We start from the raw sequence: 17,868 nt of genomic DNA on the forward strand, positions 1-17,868 counted from the left end.
GGGAACAAGACACTGTTTTAAAGGTCTTTTAGAAGTTGAGGCGTGGCTCAGCAGTTAACGAACCTGACTAGTATCCATGAGAACGTGGTTTTGATCCCTGGCCTTGCTCAGTGGGTTAAGGATCTGGTGTTGCAGCGAGCTATGGTGTAGGTTGCAGATGTGGCTTGGACCCCACGTTGCTGTGGCTCTGGCGTAGGCCGGCGGCTACAGCTCCAATTAGACCCCTAGCCTGGGAACCTCCATATGCCATGGGTGTAGCCCTAAAAGAAAATGACCAAAAAAAAAAAAAAAAGAAAAAAGTTGAGGCTTAGATATAGCATTAATTTAAGGATGGCCTTCAATACCATACATCAATCCAACCACCAAATATTTAATCAGTGCTTGCTGTTTACTAGACTCTTTTTTAGGGATGAGGGACAACAAAAATCTCTGTCCTTTTGGTGTTTACATTCTGGGTGAGGTGCAGGGGTATTAGATAGTAAATATAACCTTTATATGTAATTCCTCAGATATATCTTTTGCTTGTTACACTCAATATTACTGAAACTGCGTCTCAGAATAATTAGGCCAAAATGCTTTTGTTGCTAAAAATTAAACCCAATCTTCTCAACTTTCCAAATGTTGGAAAACATTTTGTGGATTAAAATGGATTTTAAAACATGTTCTCAATATGTCATTCTAGATTATCTTTGAGATGAAAAAGCACTGGGAACCCAATGTCTACTTGAATAAACTAGTAATAAGATTCTAGGCAGAAATGGTTAGAAAACTACAGCAAACAAGAGCTGAGTGTTTGGATTCTGAATAGTGATCTTCACAGGAGCATATCCTCAGAGGCTTAAAATCCCACTGCAGTTATGTGTAGACAGAAAATAGTTCAAGCATTGACTCTCTTCTATGTACTGTGTTTAAGAGACACAGTGATAAACTAGAATAAAGGGCAGAGATTAAATATAAGAAATTACTACAGTATCCACATTTTAAGAATTTCTTTATAAGTAAAAAATTTTAAATTATTATTATTATTGTTTTGTCTGCATCTACAGCATTCAGAAGTTCCTAGGCCAGGGATGGAACCTGAACCATAGCAGTGACAATGCTGAATCCCCAACCACTAGGCCATCACAGAACTCTAATATCACATTTTTAAAGTCCCACATCCAAATCAAACCTGACAAAACAATGCAGAAGAAATACTTTGAGTATATGGAAAGGAAAAAAAGTCTACAAGACTTTTTTTACACATATCTTTTGATGTAGAGCATATGCTTAACAAGGGATTTGTAGTTTTTTGCTTGTATACTTATTGGGGGTTTGCTTACCAATCTGTCTTGTTTCTTCATCCTCCTTTTGAAGTGACCCTATAAAACTCGAGTCCTAGGTCAGTTTAATCTTCCATCATTTCTGTTTCTATATTTAGGGTAGAAGTTACAATTGAGGGGAAAAATTTAGAAATTGTTAATACAATTACTTGTTTTCAAAATCAGCCACAGCTTAAATGCTGATTATGAATCATCTTTTCTCTGATTTGCTATTTCTCTCATTGTGCTTTCAAAGGCTAAATTTAAGCCTCTTTCACCCATCACCACCTCACCACCCCAACCACTCCTTCCTCCCACAGTCTAGGCAGATGATTTTTGTTTCCTTGGTTACAAAGAAAGGCCATCAGAAAGGAGACCTCCCTCATTACTCCCACCCCTTATACACATGTATTTGCCCCAAGTCTTATCTTTTCCTCTAATTTTCCTATCTCAGTGAAAGTGGTGACACTTTTTTTAGCTTGAATAATCTATTTGTACTGTGGATCTATTTTTCTCCTCACTTCATTAAAACATTTACTCTATCATTCTCCCCATATTTGTCCTTTACCTTCCAACTCCTTCTGTACCACCTTTTTCCTCTTAGCTATTAGGCTTTGTTCAGGTCTTTCTCCTTTTAAAATTGAATAAACCTAATAAAATAATCCTTTTAGGTCCACCCTATCCAACACTTGCCTTTAATCTTTTAATATTCAAGCTGCTTGAAAATTTACTTTTAGCTCTTCATTTTTTCTGTTTACCTAATATTATATTATAAATGGGGGAAGATGATGATAAAGGGAGGCAAAGTTTTTCTACTTCACTTGAATTATTAAAATGACACCAGGAATCTGTGATAAGTTAGTTATATATGATATATACCTAAAGCAACTGCTAAAGAAGGTGTACAAAGAGATATACTCAAAAACACTATAAATAGGGAGTTCCTGTTATGGCTCAGCAGGTAACAATCCCACTAGTTTCCATGAGGATGCAGGTTTAATCCCTGGCCTGGGTTTGATCCCTGGCCTTGCTCAGTGGGTTAAGAATCTGGCATTGCCTTGAGCTGTGGTGTAGGTTGCAGACACAGATTGAATCCTGCCTTACTGTGGCAGTGGTTTAGGCCAGCGGTTGCAGCTCTGATTTGACCCCTAGCCTGGGAACTTCATATGCCGCGGGTGCAGCCCTAAAATGACAAAAGGCAAAAAAAAAAAAAAAAGATGAAATTCTAAAAAGTAGTCTTGTAACCTACAGGAAGGCAAGAAAAATAAAAGGAGAGACAACAAACAAAAAATGAAACAGTGGACTTAGGTCTTAGTATATAAATAATTTCATTAAATGTAAACAGTCTAAGTAGACCATTTAGAAGATATAGAAAAATGGCTTAAAAAAAAAAAAACATGACCCAACTATATGCTATCTTTAAGAAACTCACTTCTCGGAGTTCCTGTCGTGGCGCAGCTGTTAATGAATCCGACTAGGAACCATGAGGTTGTGGGTTCGATCCCTGCCCCTGCTCAGTGGGTTAAGGATCCGGCGTTGCCGTGAGCTGTGGTGTAGGTTGCAGACTCGGCTTGGATCCCGTGTTGCTGTGGCTCTGGCATAGGCCAGCGGCTACAGCTCCAATTAGACCAATAGCCTGAGAATCTCCATATGCCACGGGAGTGGCCCAAAGAAATAGCAAAAAGACAAAAGAAAAAAAGAAAAGAAACTTGCTTCAAATATGGTATTGGCACGTTGAAAGTGAAAAGATAGAAAAAGATATATCATGTAAACATTAATGAAAGGATTACAGGACTAGCCATATTAATACTAGATACAGTAGATTTCAGAGCAAAGAAAATTATTGGGGGGGAGGACATATATAATGATATAGGAGTCAACCCATGAAGAAGAATAGCAATCTTAAATATAAACACCAAAAAACAGAGCTACAAGATAGGTGAAGCAAAAACTGAATGAAAAGAAAAATAGATTTTCATTTATAACTGGAGTCTTCTGCACCCTTTTCACAACAGTCAAGAAACAACTAGAAAGAAAATCAGTAAGGATACTATAGATAGCTCTAGAACACTATAAACCAAGGTACCTAATTGGCATTTATAGTTTACCCAACATCAGAATACACATTTTTTTTCAAAGTACTCATGGAACATATAGCAAGATAGGCCATATTTTGGGCCATAGAACAAACCTCAATAATTGAAAAAAAGAGTTGAAAACCAGTCACAGTAGAATCAAAGTAGAAATTAATGTAATAGAAAGATAACAGGTGAATATCCATTTTTGTGGTATTCTGTTATTCACTCTTCTAAGTAATATACAGGTCAATGGGGAAATCTCAAGGGAAAATAATATATGGAACTGGATGAAAATGAAATTACAAGAATCAAAGTTTGTGGAATATAGCTAAAGCAGTGCTGACTGGGAAATTTATAACACTAAATTTATAACATTAAAAAAAGAGAAAGTCTCAACAATAATTTGAGCTCTTGCTTCAAGAACTTAGAAGAGCATATACAGAGTTCCTGTTGTGGCGCAAAAGAAACAAACCCAACTAGGAACCATGAGTTGGTGGGTTAGGTCCCTGGCCTTGATCAATGGGTTAAGGATCCAGCATTGCCGTGAGCTGTAGTGTAGGTCGCAGACGTGGCTCGGATCTGGCATTGCTGTGGCTGTGGTGTAGGCCGGTGGCTACAGCTCCAATTAGACCCCTAGCCTGGGAACCTCCATATGTCTCAGGTGTGACCCTGAAAAGCCAAAAAAAAAAAAAAAAAAAAAAAAAAAAAAAAAAAAAAGAAGAGCATATAAACCCACGGCAAGCAGAAGAAAGGAATGAAATAGAAATAAATGAAAGAGAAAGAAAAAATAAAGTCATTGTAACAGAGGGCTGGTCCTTTGAAAAGATTGATAAAAATCAACAAATTTGTAGCAAAACTGATAAAAAAGAATCAAACAGGAAAACACAACAGACCCTGCAGAAATCAAAAGAATAAGTGTAATAAGGGGAGTTCCCGTCTTGGCACAGTGGTTAACGAATCTGACTAGGAACCATGAGGTTGCGGGTTCAGTCCCTGGCCTTGCTCAGTGGGTTAAGGATCCAGCGTTGCCCTGAGCTGTGGTGTAGGTTGCAAACACGGCTTGGATCCCGTGTTGCTGTGGCTCTGGTGTAGGCCTGCGGCTACAGCTCCCATTAGACCCTAGCCTGGGAGCCTCGATATGCCCTGGGAGCCCTAGAAAAGGCAAAAAGACAAAAAAAAAAAAATTGTAATAAGGAATGAAAGGGGAAAAAAGGCATTCAGAGCAGAAAGGAAGAAATAAAATCTTCCCTATTTGGAAATGACATGATACTATGAGTTGAAATTCCAAAGATTCTTAAAACAAACTAGAAATGATATGTTTTGCAAGATGGTAGGGTATGAATTAAACATACAAAAATTAGTAGTATTTCTGTGTATTAGCATTGAACACACAGACACCAAAATTAAATATTTTTTTACTATTGCAAAAAAGGAAATACTTAGATATAAATTTAATAAAACATTTACAATACTTGTATGCAGAAAATTATACAACACCGATGAAAGAAATCAAAGAAGATCTAAACAAATGTAGAGATGTACCATGCTCTTGGATTGGAAGACTCAACATAGGAGAGGTGTTAATTCTCCTCTGAGAGAAATATGGGTTTAACATAATTTTTATCACAATCCTATCTATCTATATTTTTTGTAGATATAGATAAGATTATTTTAAAATTTACAGGGAAGGCAAAGAAACTAGAATGTCTATACTAGTTTTCTATGACTGCGTAACAGACACCAGAAACTGTGAATGGCCTAAACAATAGACATGTTTTGCTGCATAGTTCTGGAGATTAGAAATCTGCAGTTAAGGTATCAGCAGATTGGTTCCTTTTGCAGAGTATGAGAGAAAATCTGTTTCATGCCTCTCTTCTAACTTGTGATGAATTTTCTTGGCTTGTAGAAACATCACCTCAGGCTTTGTTTTCACCTTCACTTGGTATTCTTTTCCTGTGTGTGTGTGTGCCTCCAAGTTTCCCCTTTTTGTAAGGACACTAGCCATTGAGTTAGGGACTACTGTAATGATTTTTAACTTGATTACGTCTGCAAAGACCTTCTCTCAAAAATAGTCACATTCTTAGGTTCTGGGAATAGGTCATTTTTGGAGAGGAAAGAATTCAACTCATTACCATAGTAGCCAAAACAATTTTGAAAAAGAATAAAGTGTGAATAATCAGTCTGTTCAATTTCATTATATATTATATAGCTATAATAAATTAAGACTGTATGGTATTGGCCAAGATAAAAATATATAAATCAACATAAGAGAACAAAAAATCCAGAAACAGGTTCTCATAAATATGCTCAACTGATACATATATTTGTTTATGGCTGCACCAGTGGCATATGGAAGTTCCCAGGCCAGGGACTGAATCTGAGTTATAGCTTCGTTGTGCCACAGCTGTGGCAATACCCACTAAGCCACAACGGGAACTTCTCAACTGAATTTTGATAAAGGTAGAAAAGCAGTTTAATGGAGGAATGGATAGCCTTTTCAATAAATGATGCTGGACGATTGGACATGCAAAAGCAAAATAATGAATCTCCACGTAAATCCTACACTTGATACAAAAAATAACTGGAAATGAGTCATGGACTTAAATGTAAAATAAAAGTTAAAGCTTAGGAAGTAAACATAGAAGAAATTCTTTGGGATCTATGTTTAAACAAAGAGTTCTTTTTTTATATATATATATTTTATTTTATTTTCCCACTGTACAGCAAGGGGATCAAGTTATCCTTACAGGTATACATTTTTTTTCCCCCTACCCTTTGTTCTGTTGCAGCATGAGTATCTAGACATACTTCTTATTGCTACTCAGCAGGATCTCCTTGTAAATCTATTCTAAGTTGTGTCTGATAATCCCAAGCTTCTGATCCCTCCCGTTCCCTCCCTCTCCCATCAGGCAGCCACAAGTCTATTTTCCAAGTCCATGATTTTCTTTTCTGAGGAGATGTTCATTTGTGCTGGATATTAGATTCCAGTTATAAGTGATATCATATGGTGTTTGTCTTTCTGGCTCATTTGACTCAGGATGAGATTCTCTAGTTCCATCCATGTTGCTGCAAATGGCATTATGGCATTCTTTTTTATGGCTGAGTAGTATTCCATTGTGTATATATACCACATCTTCCGAATCCAATCATCTGTTGATGGACATTTGGGTTGTTTCCATGTCCTGGCTATTGTGAATAGTGCTGCAGTGAACATGCGGGTGCATGTGTCTCTTTTAAGTAGAGCTTTGTCCGGATAGATGCCCAAGAGTGGGATTGCGGGGTCATATGGAAGTTCTATGTATAGATTTCTAAGGTATCTCCAAACTGTTCTCCATAGTGGCTGTACCAGTTTACATTCCTACCAGCAGTGCAGGAGGCTTCCCTTTTCTCCACAGCCCCTCCAGCACTTGTTATTTGTGGATTTATTAATGATGGCCATTCTGACTGGTGTGAGGTGGTATCTCATGGTAGTTTTGATTTGCATTTCTCTTATAATCAGCGATGTTGAGCATTTTTTCATGTGTTTGTTGGCCATCTGTATATCTTCTTTGGAGAACAGTCTATTCAGGTCTTTTGCCCATTTTTCCATTGATTGATTAGCTTTTTTGCTGTTGGGTTGTATAAGTTGTTTATATATTCTAGAGATTAAGCCCTTGTGGTTGCATCATTTGAAACTATTTTCTCCCATTCTGTAAGTTGTCCTTTTGTTTTCTTTTGGATTTCCTTTGCTGTGCAAAAGCTTTTCAGTTTGATGAGGTCCCATGGGTTTATTTTTGCTCTAATTTCTATTGCTTTGGGAGACTGACCTGAGAAAATATTCATGACGTTGATGTCAGAGAGTGTTTTGCCTATGTTCTCTTCTAGGAGTTTGATGGTGTCCTGTCTTATATTGAAGTCTTTCAGCCATTTTGAGTTTATTTTTGTGCATAGTGTGAGGGTGTGTTCTAATTTCATTGCTTGGCATGCAGCTGTCCAGGTTTTCCAGCAATGCCTACTGAATAGACTTTCTTTTTCCCATTTTATGTTCTTGCCTCCCTTGTCAAAGATTAATTGACCATAGGTGTCAGGGTTAATTTCCGGATTCTCTATTCTGTTCCATTGATACCAGTACCACACTGTTTTGATGACTGTGGTTTGTAATATTTTTTGAAGTCTGGGTGAGTTATGCCTCCTGCTTGGTTTTTGTTTCTCAGGATTGCTTTGGTGATTCTGGGTCTTTTGTTGTTCCATATAAATTTTTGGATTGTTTTAAACAAAGAGTTCTTAGACTTAACACCACAGGCATGACCCACAAAAGAAAAAAAAATCAATAAATTGGACTTCTTTAAAGGTAAAAACTCTTTGCTCTGTGAAATACCCAGTTAAGAGTAAAAAAACACAAGAACTCTTAAAACTCATCAGTAACAAAATAAGCTCTGTGAAAGACCCAGTTAAGAGTAAAAAAACACAAGAACTCTTAAAACTCATCAGTAACAAAATAAACAAGTCAATTAGAAAAGAGCAGAAGACTTAAAAGAGACATTTCACCCAATAAGGATATGTAAGTGGAAAATAAGCACAGGAACAAAGTTCTGGAATTCGCTGGTGGCACAGTGCGTTAAGGTTCTGGTGTTGTCACTGCTGGGGCTCTGGTTACAGCTGCGGCTTGGGTTTGCTCTCTGGCCTGGGAACTTCTGCAAGCCTCAGGCATGGCCAAAAAAGAAAAAAAGAACAGGGTTCAGTATCATTAACCATTAGGGAAATGCAGATTAAAACCACAATGAGATGTCACTATATACACCTAACAGAATGGCTAAAATAAAAAATTGTGACAACTCCAAATTTTTGTGCAGATGTGGAGCAACTGTATCACTCACAGTTGCTGGTGATTATGTGAAATGGAACAGCCACTCTGTTTTTTTGTTTGCTTGCTTTTTGCCATTTCTTGGGCTGCTTCTGTGGCACATGGAGGTTCCCAGGCTAGGGGTCGAGTTAGAGGTGTAGCTACCAGCCTACGCCAGAGCCACAGCAATGTGGCATCCGAGTCGTGTCTGCAACCTACACCACAGCTCACGGCAACGCCAGATCCTTAACCCATCGACAAGGCCAGGGATCGAACCCGCAACCTCATGGTTCCTAGTCGGATTCGTTAACCACTGAGCCACGACGGGAACGCCTCCTCCCACTTCTTTAATATAGTTCTCTTGATTTTCTTCTTGCCTCTGTTTGCTCCTTCTAGAGCACATCTCTCCTTTTACTTTTGTCACCCTACATTATATCCTCATTACATCTGCCTTAACTTAAGCCAAAACATGTTACCACTATGCTCACAACCATCCACTGATTTCCGTCTCATCCAGAGTAAAAGCCAAAGACTTTTCCTTGTCTTAAACCCCCTAACCCCTTTTCCCTTGATTCGGCTGCCCGTTTCTCCTCTGACCTCATCTTCTGCCAGTCATTCCCTTACCCATTTGGCTGCAGCCACACTCATCTCCCAGCTCTTCACAGAGTAAACCAGACATTTTCATTTTAGGGCTTTTGTACTTATTCCCGCTACTTGGAATTTTCTTTCCCTAGGGTGCTGTATAGTTTTTATCCCCAGTCTTTGCTGAATTGTCACTTTATTGAAGTTTTCCTTTGAACCCTAATCAAGAACTCTCTTATCCTCAGTGTTGAAATTCCCTATCTCCCTGCTTGCTTTATTTTTGTCTAGATACTTAGTCATAATTACTTTTTATTGGTTTGTTGATTGTATCTCCCAACCAGGATATAATCTCCATAAATGATTTGTTTTCTCCTGTTTACTACTGCATATCCAATGCCTAAAACAAGGGTCATCACACTTTTTCTGAAAGATAATAAATATCTTAGACTTCGCAGGCCGTATGGTTTCTGTCACAACTGTTCAACTCTTGTTGGAGAATGAAAACAGCCATAGACAATAAACAATATGTTCCCATAAAACCTTACTATGGACAGTGAAGCTTGAATGTCATGTAATTTTATCTGCATGAAACATTATTCTTTCGTGTTTTTTAAAAACCATTTAAAAATGTGAAATCTTTTCTCAGCTCACAGGCCTTACGAAAACAGGCCAGGCAACGGGCCTTAGTTTACTGGTCTCTGAATTAAAACAGCATCTTCACTTAATAGGCACAAATGAATGATCTTTTTTTTTTTTTCCAGAAATAACTGGAAACACTGTAATCCTTATGTTGATTTGTGTTTAATTTTTTTGAATCTTAAATGCTGAATACTCAATTTCACATTCATAGAATCATTTCAGTTTTAAGGAAGCTTTAGAGTTTTTTTTTTGTTGATGAAATCCCTGGGGCCCATAAATTAAATCATTTGTCGGACTCAGAACTTAAGTTTTATAATTTGTGTTTTTTCCAGTAAATCATATTAGGAACAAAACTAAGCAGAGTGATTAAAGTATTTGGCCACTTTCAGTGTCGTTTCACTCATAATTTCAGCTAAAAATATATTTTCTTTAGAAGAATATTAGGCTCTGGTGGTATATTACTGCAACTCTGATGATAATATTTTTTATCCCATGTATTTAAGTAATGAATTTTTAGTGTCTTAAAACAAGAGGATGTATTTCATTTGTTAGAATGAAAAATTCAGCTCAGATTCAGAATATATGCACTGTAATTTGAAGATATCAGAATGCACTAAGTACAAATGTAGCCATCCCTTTGCCCCCAAGAAAAAGGAAAAAAAAAAAACCTAGTGGAACCTGCCATTATAATTCTAAGATTGGGGAGCAATGGGACGTTGAGTTTTTTTTTTTTTTTTTGTCTTTTTGTCTGTTGTTGTTGTTGCTATTACTTGGGCCGCTCCGCGGCATATGGAGATTCCCAGGCTAGGGGTTGAATCGGAGCTGTAGCCACCGGCCTACGCCAGAGGCACAGCAACGCAGGATCCGAGCCGCGTCTGCAACCTACACCACAGCTTGCGGCAACGCCGGATCGTTAACCCACTGAGCAAGGGCAGGGACCGAACCCGCAACCTCATGGTTCCTAGTTGGATTCGTTAACCACTGCGCCACGACGGGAACTCCGGGAACTCCGGACGTTGAGTTTCTGATGTAATTCTTAATGCCTTGGTGTCTTTCTCTCCTCACCAGTAGCCAGACTCTTCCCGCAAACACATACTTCATATTAGACAATTATTAGGATTTGTCTGATCCTTGAATAATGCACATTTTAAGGAGTATGGATATCTCTAATAGTATGTTACAGTCTATAAAGAGGTTACCATTTCATTTTACAGTGTTATCATTGATTGTCCTTTCTAGATATACCCGTGTTTCCTACGATCACAGCCACTGTGACTTTTCAGGAGTTTCGATATGATGAATTTGATGGCTCCATCTTTACAATACCTGATGACTACAAGGAAGACCCAAGCCGTTTTCCTGATCTTTAACTGACACGGAAAATGATGTCATCTAAAACCAAGGAAAATAAGAGAATGCAGAGACCCCAGAAGTGAATCCAGATAGAAGGGACAAATGCTTTCATTGAAGAAAAGGGAATCATGTTGAATCAACACATCAGTGATAATAATGAAATGGGCCTCAAATAAGAATTTCAGCAGGTTTCCTGATGTGCCATTTTCAGTCTTTTTAAAAATATATATATTATAAGTGTAATAGTTTGACACCTTAATGACCCCAAGTCCTTCTTATGTAAAAACAGCTATGAGTGCTGTGATTTGTTTTTAAAAATTTTTACACTTCTTGTTGAAATATATATGCATATAAATATATCTTATCTATATCTAAAACACTCCTGGACCATTAACATAAATTAAATGTCTTAAGAGATAAGAAGCCCTTTTAAACTTGTCATCTTATATTCAAGGTGACCTTTATAAATATTCCTTCAAGTTTTGTTTTCATAAAATGTAAAGTATGTAACATTATGTATAGTTCAGTAATTTGAATGTTTGTTCAATATAATGAACTAGAAGGAATGCAGTTTTCTGTAGATGAATGAACCAAATGGTAACCATTAAACAGTTGCATTTATATGTTGCAATACATTTCAGAAGGAGCATTCACTCTGCAGGGAATAAGGTACCTCCTTTAGCACCTTAGTGCAATTCATTGTGGTGCTATTTGTTTTTACTTGAATTCTTTCTTCAATGGAAAATGTTTGGTACTGATCTTCCTTTCACAGAACCTCTAATTTTTTTGTTTTTCTATACTTGAGTTTAAAAGTCCTTTTTGTGTTCCTAATAAGGTATGGTTAGCAAAAGATATTCTTCTAAATCTGAGCACTTTAAAAAAGATTCCAAATTTTTAGACTTGCTTCACGTTAAGTGCACATCATTCTGATTTTTCATTTGTTTTTAGTGGAAAATGGATGCAATTAAAAAAATCACATATTATCACATATTTTGGACATCCCTACATATTTAATGCTTTTAAAATAAGGTAAAAACATTTTATATGCAAACAGACTATATTTGTTAAAAGTTAAATTCCAGAAACATACACAAGATTCACAATTCCTACTGTTTTTTTAAGTCACAAGAAAATATTTATTTGATTTTAATTATCTCCAAAATGTTAACATCATGCATTACTCATTTTTGCACTTAAAACTTTTCATACTTATTCCAAGATGGTTTGAAGGTCCAAGAATGAAAATAAATTAGGGAGAATAACGTTTAACAGTCATAAAATGTTATGTTGTATTAGAGCTTAGCTAAAGAAATGTTTTTTTAAATGTATCCTGATAAATGTCTCAGAATGCATCTGTCAAGTTTTTTAGAGTGACCAGTATTTTAAACTTTTTCCAGGATTTTAAATAATTTGAATGAGTTTAGAGACCTTTATTGAAGAGATGATTTATTTAAAATTCCAAAGCATCAACCATAAGGAAAATTTTATAATAAACATCTTTAAAGCTGCATCTTCCATGCTGATACATATACTACATTGCATATGTTGAGATTTTAGTAAATACTTTTTATAATGAAGAAAATAATCATAGTTAAAAATTCAAAGACCAATTACTACCTTATGTAGGTCTATTGAATTTTGTGGAAAGAGTGGGTAAAGGTTTATTGAATAGAAATTGATCCCTATTATTTTGGGAATGTTTGTTGATCAAGTGACCTAGAGATTCTATTATCCTGTCTGATCATATGAGGTTTTGAGACACTGAAAGGCAATAGCACTGTTGCTTTTAGGCTCCCTTACTTTGTGGGAACATGGTATACTTTCAGGAATATATTGCAGATTTTCAGTGGGGGAAAAAATGGTAAATTGAAGCTTGGGATTTATCAATTTTGCTGGGTTACACTGGAGATAGGAAGACTACTGAAAACTTTTGCGGTTATTTGGAATTTGTTTTTAACTTCTTTCCTCAAGAATAGTAGAGATTATCCATTCCAAAATGTCTTTTATCTGATCACAGAGGACAAGCAAATGTCAGTATCTCTTATGATGGTGAAAATAAGGAGTTATTTAATGCAAATAAACTTTTCACAATATTAGACTTTTCAAAATGTGCCTTTTACTCCAACTAAGGACTGAAACTATGTGCTGTTTCAAGTAAGTAAGTAGATAAAAACAATATATATTTTGATACTCTTACCTGAAAATCTAGATTTTTCGTAATGTAGGTGTGTAAAATTCTTTATGCTTTCCACAGAGAATTGAAGAAGTTGCTTAAACTTGGGGGATGATAAAATGGTTATCCTCGGAGTTCCCATCATGGCGCAGCGGAAATGAATCTCATTTCATGAGAACCATGAGGTTGCGGTTCCATCCCTGGCTTCGCTCAGTGGGTTAAGGATCTGGCATTGCTGTGAGCTATGGTGTATGTCGCAGATGCAGCTCTGAATCTGGCATTGCTCTGGCTATGGTGTGGGCTGGCAGCTCCAGCTCCGATTAGACCCCCTAACCTGGGAACCTCCATATGCCATGGGTGTGGCTGACAAAAGCAAAAAAAAAAAAAAAAAAGGTTACCCTTTATGGCCATTTAGAAATGCTTATTATTTCTGCCACCAGAAATATGTAGGTTTCAGTATGTAGGATACTTATCCTTAAAAAAATTATTCCTAGAGACAATTTACCTGTTTGCAGACATTCATGTACACAGAATGATCAAACTTCACGAAAGGGAGGCGTAAAGCAGCTGCTGATTATTTTGAGTATAGTTACAAACAGTGGTCTGGACACAGACACATTTCAGGGATGCTGATAGCTGACAGAAGCTCTCAGTTTCTCCTGCTTGGAACTGGTTTTGAGCCCCACTCACACTAATTAACAATGTGTTTTCATGGTGTTGTACATGCATAGCTCATCATCCAGATCTTGGGGGAGGGTGGTGAATAATGAGTGTGTAATCAAGGCTTCTCCCTAGAACTAAGTTCACAGCAGACATTTGTTACACTTTTATTTGTAAACCACAAACATGGTTGAGAAAAAGTTGTAAAAAACTAGGTGAACTACTTCTAGTGTGCTAGCCTTTAACACTGAGCAAGACGGATTAGTATGGACACGATATAACTCCAGCAAAAGACATCTCAACCATGTTTTCTAAAATTAACAAAATGCATTCCCTCCAAAGTTGCTATATTTGGAAACTTTCAAAGACAACTGACATTGAAACTTACCTCAGAGATAGATGGATAGGAGATATTAAATCACTTGTAAAGACAGTAAAACAAAACTTGGTAAAAGGCCATCATTTGTACATTATGAATTAGCAAAAATTACTGCAAAGCATTTTGTCAGAAATTTGGACAGTAGTACCTTAAATTGCCACTTAAAAATGTCATCTTGAATAATACATTTTTAGATCATGTGACCATCCTTATAGTACTACTTAATGATAAACCTTTAAAATTGTCATAGCTCATTTTAGTGCTTGTAGCCATAATGGCACCTAAGGTACATAGAATTCTAATTATCTGTTTACCTCAACACCTAAAAAATAAAGCAAATTTCCTAAGGGTTTAAAAAAAAAAGTACTTGGCAATCATTTCTGAATTTGATATTTTGCAGATGAAAATGACTACCCTAAAGTAGAAACTGTGTGATATAAAAAAAAAATAATAAGACCCACCTGTAGGTATCAGATTTTCTTGGTCATTGAAAATGGCTGACAGTGAATGGCTGGTGAGTTTTAAATAATGAGTATGGGTAGTTTTGAAGGCTAGAAGTGAAGGAGGAATTATGTAGTCTGTATGTGTTATGTCTTACTGCAGTTGCTTTAAGACCTGACCTGAGTTTCAGCCCATCCTTGTAGGTTCATCCAGCTTGTGGTTCCAACTTACTCTTACCCTTCCAACTATTCATTTCCTGACTGCCCGGGGGCTTTAATCTCCAGCATCAGATGCACAGCATGGAGAATAACTAAGAGACTATTAAACTGGCTTCCACAATTAAGGTCAAATCTCTGTAACCAATCTTTTCAAACTGTTGTGCTCCTTTGAATGAATGCTGACTGATAAGACCAAATTGATGCTTGCTGTCCAAAACAAGTAAAATTTAACTTTTTCACAGTGAATCAGAAGGTAGTTTTTGCATTTAGTGTATCAATAAATTTTTGACCCTAGACCTTCAATTTCTTATGCACAAATCATACTTTAGCTTTAAAAAAAAATCATATATTGACACGAGTAATTGACAATGCACCAGGGAAAAAAATCTTTACAAAGTGAGACTTTTAAAAAAGAATGTGAAAACTCCACTTCAATTATTTTTGAAAGGACATTGTTTAAAAAAAATTACTAAATCAGGAGTTCCCATCGTGGTGTAGCAGAAACTAATCCAACTAGGAACCATAAAGATGCAGGTTCAATCCCTGGCCTCGCTCAGTAGGTTAAGGATCCAGTGTTGTCGTGAGCTGTGGTGTAGGTTGCAGATGAGGCTCAGATCTGATGTGGCTGTGGTGTAGGCTGCAAGCTGTAGCTCTGATTGGACCTCTGGCTTGGAAACCTCCATATGCCATGGGGGTGACCCTAAAAAGCAATAAACAAATAAATTACTAAATCAACTGTATTTTAACTTAAAATTTTTTTTTAATTCAAATTTAAAAGATTAGGAGTTCCCGTCGTGGCGCAGTGGTTAACGAATCCGACTAGGAACCATGAGGTTGCGGGTTCGGTCCCTGCCCTTGCTCAGTGGGTTAACGATCCGGCGTTGCCGCGAGCTGTGGTGTAGGTTGAAGACGCGGCTCGGATCCAGCAACGGATCCCGCGTTGCTGTGGCTCTGGCGTAGGCCGGTGGCTACAGCTCCGATTCAACCCCTAGCCTGGGAACCTCCATATGCCGCGGGAGCGGCCCAAGAAATAGCAACAACAACAACAACAAAAGACAAAAACAACAAAAGACAAAAAAGACAAAAGACAAAAAAAAAAAAAAATTTAAAAGATTATATAAGATCCTTTCTCTGGATCATCTTAGATGATTAGTCATGCCTACTATAATCTGTAAGTATATTCTTAAGAATATTCCACTGGTAAAGAATTAGCATGGTTCACATGTGCTATTTTGCTAAAGAATGTATAAGTTTTACATATACTTTGGCATTATAAAATGAAAATGCAACAAAAATAAAACTAAAACAGACTTCAAAAAATCAACTCCTGATTTACTCTCATTTAAAAAGTACCTCTTGGAGTCCCCGTTGTGGCTCAGCAGTAACGAATCCTACTAGTAACCATGAGACTGCAGCTTCAATCCCTGGCCTTGCTCAGTGGGTTAAGGATATGGCATTGCTGTGAGCTGTGGTGTATATTAGCTTTGATTTGACCCCTAGCCTGGGAACTTAAATATGCTGCAGGTACAGCCTTAAAGACAAAAAAAGAGCTCTTGGGAGTTTCTCTTATGGCTCACTAGGTTAAGGACCCAATGTAGTCTCTAAGCATGTGGGTTTGATCCTTGGCCTTGCTCAGAGTGATTTAGGGATATGGTATTGTCACAAGCTGCAGCATAGGACACAAATGCAGCTCGGACCTGGTGTTTTGGTGGCTGCAGAGTAGACTTCAGCTGCAGCTCCAATTTGACCTCTAGCCTGGGAACTTGCATATGCCACAGCTGCAGTTGTAAAAAGAAAATAAATAAAAAGAAAAAGGAACTTTCTTGTGGCTCGGCAGGTTAAGGATCAGTTATTGTCACTATTGAGGCTCCATTTCAATCCCTGGCCTGGCCTGGAAACTTCCACATATCCCAGGTGCAGCCACAAAGAAAACAAACAAACAAACAAACAAACAAAACTGCTTCTGCTAAAAAACACCTCAGTAATAGATACATATTCTGGATGCTGTTGAAAGTACTAGTAGCATTTCCATTACAACCATGTTTAAACACAGCTATGTGTACTTGATTAGAAAAGTATTTTAGACAGCACAAGAGTGAAATGGATTAGCTAAGTTAGAGACAAAAGGAACAGAAATCTCAATTCCAGTTTAGATGTCTACCAGATAAGCAATGAGATCCTGCTATATAGGAACTACATCCAATCACTTGTGACAGAACATAATAGAATGAGAAAAATAATGTATACATATGTCTAACTGGGTCACTCCACTGTACAGCAGAGACTTGACAGAACATTGTAAAGGAATTAAAATAATAAAATCTTTTTTTTTTTTTGGTCTTTTCTAGGGCCACACCTGCGGCATAGGTTCCCAGGCTAGGGGGTCCAGTCAGGGCTGTTGCTGCTGGCCTATGCCACAGCCACAGCAACGCGAGATCCGAGCTGCATCTGTGACCTACACCACAGTTCTCAGCAACGCTGGATCCTTAACCCACCGATGGGATCCTTAACCCACTGATCGAGGCCAGGGATCCAACCCACCTCGTGGTTCCTAGTCGGATTCGTTAACCACTGCACCATGATGGGAACTCCCTAAAATAAAATCTTTAAAAGGTACATTTAAAAAAAAGAGGCCTATCAATTTTCAAACAGCTAGTGCCCAACTGAAGTGGTACTGTTCTGAAAAAGTTATGCAGGCTATACGATAACCAACACTAGAACCTCAGTTTTAGGATGCAATTCCAACGTTAATGTAAAATTAGTTTACACTGTTACCCAGTTTTTCTTGTTTTCCTTAAATAACATTTTTCCACCTTCCACATGTAATCACTACCAAGAAGCTTATTATCCAAATCCTATCTTCACAAAAATGAAATGGCAAATACAGACTTCTCCAAAGCCTTACCGGCATGAAATGTATCTTAGTGCTTTTGCTAAAACATTATTACCTCAAACTATATAGTTTTGAAAAGCTCCATTATTAATTAACAGGTACCATTTACTAACCCAGGCACACAGGACTACAGATATTTTCCTACCAACTACTTTGCAAAGTAGCTAACATTCCCATTTTACAGATAGGAAAATGAGGGTAAGTTAAAACAGGTCTCTCCAGATGTAAATGAAGCTGAAATTCATGACTGTCGGACTCCTTTATATAGCCACTACCTCATTCACTCTTTTAAGAATTTAAGCAAAAAAATAGCACAAACATTTTTCTAA

At 37.2% G+C, this 17,868-nt stretch overlaps 1 protein-coding gene across 1 annotated transcript in view; it reads left to right on the top strand.

Annotated features, from left to right (window-relative positions):
* ANKRD13C (ankyrin repeat domain 13C) overlaps positions 1 to 12,883 on the top strand; it is a 99,710-nt gene extending 86,827 nt beyond the window's left edge. The window contains exon 13 of the mRNA XM_003127927.5: positions 10,662 to 12,883. Within this exon, the coding sequence (XP_003127975.1) occupies positions 10,662 to 10,792 (131 nt within the window). The 3' untranslated portion in view covers positions 10,793 to 12,883. The remainder of the gene's footprint in view (positions 1 to 10,661) is intronic.

Source organism: Sus scrofa, chromosome 6, assembly GCF_000003025.6.
Source record: "Sus scrofa isolate TJ Tabasco breed Duroc chromosome 6, Sscrofa11.1, whole genome shotgun sequence".
Lineage (NCBI taxonomy): Eukaryota > Metazoa > Chordata > Mammalia > Artiodactyla > Suidae > Sus > Sus scrofa.